The sequence below is a fragment of the Haplochromis burtoni genome, unplaced genomic scaffold (genome assembly GCF_018398535.1).
Source record: "Haplochromis burtoni strain Fernald_Lab_line unplaced genomic scaffold, NCSU_Asbu1 Contig_59, whole genome shotgun sequence".
NCBI lineage: Eukaryota > Metazoa > Chordata > Actinopteri > Cichliformes > Cichlidae > Haplochromis > Haplochromis burtoni.
Genome location: NW_024582420.1, coordinates 2,145,141 through 2,152,478, shown reverse-complemented (window position 1 = coordinate 2,152,478; position 7,338 = coordinate 2,145,141). Strand labels below are relative to the sequence as shown.

General features: G+C 35.7%; 1 protein-coding gene across 1 annotated transcript in view; it reads left to right on the top strand.

Annotated features, from left to right (window-relative positions):
* Positions 1-3,883, top strand: part of sdhaf2 (succinate dehydrogenase complex assembly factor 2) — a 6,162-nt gene extending 2,279 nt beyond the window's left edge. Inside the window, exons 2-4 of the mRNA XM_005931430.3 lie at positions 715-938; positions 1,336-1,445; positions 3,463-3,883. Of these exons, the coding sequence (XP_005931492.1) occupies positions 715-938; positions 1,336-1,445; positions 3,463-3,593 (465 nt within the window). The 3' untranslated portion in view covers positions 3,594-3,883. The remainder of the gene's footprint in view (positions 1-714; positions 939-1,335; positions 1,446-3,462) is intronic.
* Positions 3,884-7,338: the final 3,455 nt, after the last annotated feature.

Sequence of the window (7,338 nt, the reverse complement as noted above, 5' to 3'; positions counted from 1 at the left end):
GTGGGGGAACTTGCACAATCGGTGGCTGACTAAATACTTTTTTTCCCCACTGTACTTACCATTCATTCAAGCATAAAATATACACCTGAAATGCGGGATGATCTTTGTTTTAGTCAGTTTGCTCGTATTTGTCAAAAAGCACGAGGAAGCATGGAACATGTTTATTGTGATGTGTCTACCTGTGAGTAAATGAAGGACATTGTGTTTGCATTATAATGTCTAACACTACATGTAAAAATATAAATAAAATGAATAATGAAACATTTGAAACAATAACACTTAAATTGGAAGACTGAAAGCCAATTTAAATTAAACAGAAAACACAAATTCTAGATCATAAAATGAGAAAATGGTAAATAAAGTTGGATGCTGATACCTGAACATAAATTGAAAGTACTTAAGAATATTTAGTCTCAGCATGACTCACAATTATCAGTGACGCAATGTCAGCTGAAAAATGCGAACAGCAGAACACAGTCTCTAAATTGTTCCTCATGCAACTTATTAAACTTTATTAAAGCTGTAATGGCAGTTTAACATGTAGATCTAATGCCTGTATTAGCTTTTAGATAATAATTGCTACCACAATCTTGCCCAAATACAATGTTTGTTAGTAACTAGAATAATCGGATGTACTGACTCAGCACGTTCAGAAGACACAGTGGATTATTTTACCTATCACATGTGTCTTTTAATGTGTGCTTGTCCCATCAGCTGTTAACCGGGATGTGTCAGGCTGCTTGGAGACCAGCAATCACAGGGCTGGTGTCATCTCGTGGTTACCGCGGGGACTCTCCCGAAGACACAAAGGTTGACCTGATTGAGATCCCTTTGCCCCCTTGGAAGGAAAATCCAAGCGAGCCCATCGACATCAAGAGACGCCGCCTTCTCTACGAAAGCCGCAAGAGGGGCATGTTGGAGAACTGCATATTGCTAAGGTTGCTGAATTGTACTGATTTTGTCCGTGACCTGCGTTGTTCATTCATCCATCTCAGCTTTAAAGGATGTGTTTACATCCAGTATTTTTTTAAGCACGGTTTTAAGTTTGCCTACCATCGATCTTTGCTCCTTCCTTAATCAAATCCAGTGTAAATGCGATCAGTGACAATAATTCATATCACTGATTTTTAAATACATTCTTGAGAACATTTGAGTTTAAAATGAGGCTTTGGTGCAGTCTCATAGTAAAAATTTCATTGTATATGTGAGAATAATATTTTAAGCATTTTCAATCATTAGAGCTGTTTTTTAAGTTTTTGTTTATCATTGTGAAGGATTTTTTTCTCAGAAAACAGGAAGGAAGCTTCAGATCCTGATAAATTTTCTGTCTTGTAGCCTTTTTGCAAAGCGATACCTGAACACAATGACTGAGAACCAGCTAAAGCAGTATGACAGGCTGATTAATGAACCAAGTAACGACTGGGACATCTACTATTGGGCAACAGGTGAGAGCCAAGTAGTGTTTTTCTTTTTAATTTTGCAGACTCATTTTCATGTTTTGTCTCTGTTCTAGCTCTTATTTGATTTGGAAGTGATTTTAATTTTTTAATGCTTTGCAAATGTCTTCCCAAAACTCAGCTCTCTTCATTAAGTCCTCCAACACCTCCCTACAGCTGCTCTTACAACCCATGACAATGTTGGGAATGCTGCTACAACATGAAAAAAAATGACTGTCTTTACAAACTCACCTTCAGTTAGCTCCCTCCACATGTATTTTTAAAACCAAATAGCACTTCTGTTGATAGTTGTAATTAGCTATTCTTCTATGACCCCAAATCCAAAAAAGCTGGAACGCTGTGTGAAATATAAAGTTAAAACAGATTTCAAATCTCATTACTCCACGTTTTATTCAGAGTAGACCATAGAAAACATTTCAAATGTTTAAACTCTGAAGAAGAACATAAATACAGCTATTTTGAATTTGATTCAGCAGCAACATTTTTTTTCTCTTCTTTGAAGAACGTTGGGGAACTTTCAGGACTGGAATCTTGTCCCATTCTTCTCTTATTTAGGATTTAGATGTTTTACAGTCCTGGCTCTTTTTTGTTATATTTTACATTTCACGATGCTCTAAGGACCTGGGCTCTTCTGCTACAAAGCCATGCTGGAGATGATGAAATATTCCAAGTCTTAGGAATTTTACGTTGAGGAACAATATTCGGAAAGTGTTCCACAGTTTAGTGCGGATTCAGGAACCTCTGCTCATCATCTGCCTCTCTAAGATGCTCTTTTTATACTCAATCATGCTACTGACCTGTTGCCAGTCAGAATCAGAATACTTTAATAATCCCTAAGGAAATTATGTGGGTTACAGTCCCTCCAAGACGATAACACTAACAGACTGAACTAATTAAATTATGCAGTATATTACAAAGTTAATAAAATATAAGAAAAAGCTCTAACATCTATACAAATAGCTCAATTTAAATATCAAGAATATTAATTTAACTAAATAGCTGCAAAATGAGGATAAATAAAATGGTAAAAAAAAGAATAGAATACTGGCAACTGTAGTAAAATGTTATTATTATTATTATTATTATTATTATTGATTTTTCTTTTATTGTTACTTATTATTATGTTGCAGGATGTTTGAGTTCAGATGAGCAATGAATGAGACTGTATAAAAAGTGCTACACAGATAAATAAACTTGCACATTAAAGCACTAAAGTTAGCAGAAGATGGAAGTTTGGGGCCAGACATTACTCAGTTACAAATATCTAAAAAGCCTTTGACTTGTTTGCAGCAACAAAGAAAACAGCAAAAGTCAATTTGTTTTCACCTTCTAACAACAAAATGTGTAAAACTCCAGTGGCTATGATTATTTATTTGTTTAAATATTTTGGTTTGTTTTAACTGACAGATAAGAAATAATAAATTGTATTTGGAATAATAGATGATGATGATGCTGTTGTTATAACAGTGCTTATAAATGAACTACACTTCACTTACTGTTTTTAAGCTTTATCCTTGGAACTCATTTACTTTTCCTGGATAACTTGGCTTTTTACTCTTGTAATTTACTCTAATTTGTTCCGGTCATTTGCCTTTTTGTGTGTGAAAACAGCTGAAAACAAAATCACTGTGAGAACAGCCTGAGCATACCAAACTGGCAGCATCTCTAGACAAATAAACTGTTGCAGGAATTCTGACAGGACTGGGACAAATAATTACAAAGCTGTTACTAAGTGATTAATTGAAATGCCCATTTTTTTTTTTTTTTTTACATTTAGAAATTAATCAACAGAATTTTCAAAGTGACATAGATGTACTATTGGGATGAAGAGGGAATGATCTTATTTCAGTTGATGCATGTTGTGCATCTTCTTATTATCACTGAGGCAAAATATGTTCCATCAGCCTACATCCGTTTCAATTTTATGCTTCTATATTGTTCTAAAATCGACTGAGGTGATTCTTTATTTTATGCTCTTTGCATCCTGGTCTTTTTATACTTACAGAGGCTCAGCCCACCCCTGACGTCTACCAAGGAGAGGTCATGGATATGCTGAAGGAGTTCACAAAAAACCGCAATCATGAACAGAGGCTGGACGCGCCCAGCTTGGAGTACTTGGAGAAAGAAAACCAGTGAGGTCTTTGGCCTGCCAGGCCTTTTACAGAGACTCATTAAATGAGGGTTTCGGAGTGAATGTGAGTGTAATAAATCTTTACAGAAATGCTTTAGAAGTTGAAACTTGCTCTGAATATATTGTATTATAAATGTGTGATTCAGTGATGTATATTCAAATTCCTAGGTTTGCTAGAGGCTTACTGAAAAAGCCACCTTTGACTTATGGCTGCAAGATGATTTGTAAATCAATTTTACTGTGCCTATTATTGACATTGTGGGTTATTTAATAAATGTTAATGCTTGTCTCTTTGCATTGCTGTGTCATTCATGACTGTGATTGTGCCTATAATGCCACGGTATTGGATCACGTGACTGCAGGAAGCCATGACTGACAATATAGACACTATTGTTACATAAGGAAGGTTGTGCAGCCTGCAGTGTGGGTTTACAGACACCAGAGGGAAGCAGATCCCTTCAGTTTCAGTGTCAAATTCAAGCTCCAGCTGAATTCAGTGTGGCGAATGGCTCGCCTGAAACCACACATATCTCACATACCTTATTTTTAATGCAGGATGCAATGTGAAAATATAAGCTATCTAAATAAATTACAATTAAATTTAAGCTGTGTATTTTTAAGCCTTTATTTACAGTAAAAATACTTTCTGTCAAGCTGAGTTTTGCAATCAAACCACATATATTATTGGTTAAAACCAAAAAAAGGTTGGGGTTTTTTTTGTCTCCCCTTCTAGTAGATATGCATGTGTTGACTAAGGGGAACATTTTTTTTTTTGTCCAGTTATGTGTCATGTCTGTCCAGTGGAACCTTGTACTGAGTGCAGGAGGGAAATGCCCTCTGGCCAGGAGATGTGCACAGACTCTAAACAGATGACAAGCCCTCCTGTGTACGTCCATCGAATATTAATGCACACATGACGTGCAGCCAAGGTGTTACACAAACAAGGCAGACATGAGACTGAGGCAAATATATTCTCCTTTAATAAGGGAGAATATGTTGAGGAAGAATGACCTTCACTTGTTACATTGTCAGCTTTTCCTAAAATAGACTGAGATGATGTCAGAAGGGTTCCCCTCTGTGTGGTTTTTTTCCGTTTCACTGCCATCTGTCTCAGCGCTTACCTTTATTGCAAATGGAAATTAACCAATACTTCAACCATGAAGTTTATTTCTTTTATCCATTTGAGAGGAAAGCTAAACTAGTATGCTACATACACTTTTTGCAGTGGGTGTAAAGGCGATCAAGTGTTCACTCACCGAAAAGGTTGTGTTTGAACCCTCTGATTGGCTGAGGTTTGTATGTGCAGAATTATTTGCATGTTCTCCTTGTGCTTTTAAGGCTTTCTGTGCACATTTCAAAAACATCCATGTTAGATTTACCAGTTATTATGTTTACTCTGAAGTGATCAATTCATGGTGCACCCTGACTCTTGCCTTGGGTAAGCATGGGTATCTATTTAACCAAGGACATGGACAGATATATATATATATATATATTATATATTATATATATATATATATATATATATATATATGACAGATATAATAGTGGTAAATAATGAAAATATGACAGATATATATATAATATATATATATATATATATATATATTATATAATATATATTATAATATGACAGATATATATTATATATATATATATATATTAACATATATATATATATATATATATGAACATATATATATATAAATTTATATATATATTTATTTATTTATTTAAACACGGTTTTTGGGTTCTTTTTGTTCTTTTCTTAGTTTAATGCTTGTCAAAAAATGTTAAATTATGTAAGAACATGGAAAAAAGTCCAAAGACAAGGAAAAAAGTCTATAGCAGTAACTAGATCCACCGTGACTGGCTCTAACAATAAAAGACAGCCTACACGTGATTACTCAATCTAATAGCAATTTCAATGTGATTGATAATATAACGTAATAATATGAATGACACTGGGGTCTTTTTCTTATAAAACAGCTCCTTTTACATTCATTATTAAAGTTTATTATGCACCTAATACATGTGCATTAAATACTATACTTAAGAAACCATTAAAATCATTTTACATTGTCACTTACACATAAATGACCTCAATATTTTTATCACTATTGCAGCCGGGAGACCTGAATGTGATCCACTGTTGGTGTCACAATTCCTTGCCTTAAAAGAAAGAATAACACCTTAAGATCCCCCATGCAGGGGAAGCACAATTCAGGTCTTTATTGCTTTGAGGCTTGTTTAGAGTGTATATTCATCAGTTGCCCACACACACACCCACTGTGTCTATCTGTAGCCCGCCGCTCCTGTCATCCTCCACTGCTGCTTCCCGTGTCGTGACAGCTCTCTGTTTTATCCTCAGCACTGCCGTCACCCTCTGCTCCCCTGGAATTTCAATCTCATGTGCTTTTGTTTCCTTATTCCACCAGCACCACCTGCAGCAGCACCCCTAGTGCGCCTCTTGTCTTCCAATGCCTGCTGGAGAGCTGTGCGCATAAGAAAAGTGTCGAGCGAGGAGGCATGCCCGGTTTTATTCTGAAGACGGAAGTGTTAGATAAGTTGGTAAATTGAACACCCTCTGTCATCATTACATGCATGCACACTTGCAATGAGACAGTTTAGTGTGTAGGAGGCAGAGCAGGCAATTTGCTTAATTCTAGAGATCAGTGCCGATTCTAAAGATCCATGTTAATTACCCTTAAAACTCTTTTTTGTTGTTGTTGTTGTTTGCCTGAGCTGAAGGAAGAGGAAAGCAGGGAGCAAATGTGATTTTATGTATTTCCACCATTGGATGAATTAACTGAAATTTTATCTGCTGATATGTGTATTTGGAATTAAGCTTCTACACAGAGGTGGATGGAATCAACACCCAAAACTCTTTAGACATCTTTGGATGAAAACTGCACATTAAGAGCTCTTTGCAAACAGACCTCTGTTACGTTAGATAGCATTTTGATGTTGGTTGGGTAGCCAACCAGCCACATTGTTTGTGTTATTTTACTGACATAGATAATCATATTGCAAACCTTTAGGTTGGTCTTGCATAGAACAATTTAATTTATGGTACTCCCCTTCGAGCTAGAGCTACAGGCGTATTATTTTCATACATAATGTTCTTCAGACCAGCTACTTTTTTTCTCAAACTTGAAGTACATAAAACAGACAATACTTCTGTAATTTTGATTAAATTGGATTATGAATGCATTCCATTTTCTTAACTGCTTATTCAGCTTAGAGTCACTGAGGAGCACACAAGGCAGCACATAATCACGTGGCAAATGTCATTTTTTGTAACAAATTTGTCACATGGTTCAATAAATTCTCCATTTTCAAAAAGTTAAATCTTTCTGGCAATGAGTTCATTTTCAGGCTTTAAGGGGTTAATTGACTTTGAAACATGGTACTGTTTTTGGTGCTGGACGGGCTAGTCTGAGCATTTCATAGACTGCTGATCTCCTGGGATTTTCCCACACCAACGTCTCTGGGGTTTACAGCGGATGGTCTAAAAACATTTTGAAAAATATTCAGAAAGCCGAAGATCTCTGAATAAAAAAGGCCTTGTTGATGCCAGAGGTCAGAGGAGAATGGACATACTGCTTAGAATCAGAATCAGAATCAGAATACTTTATTGATCCCTGGGGGAAATTATTATTTTTTTGTTACAGTGCTCCATTTTAAACCAACATTAAGACAAGACAGACAATACACTAACTAAGAATAGTACAATATATACATATATAT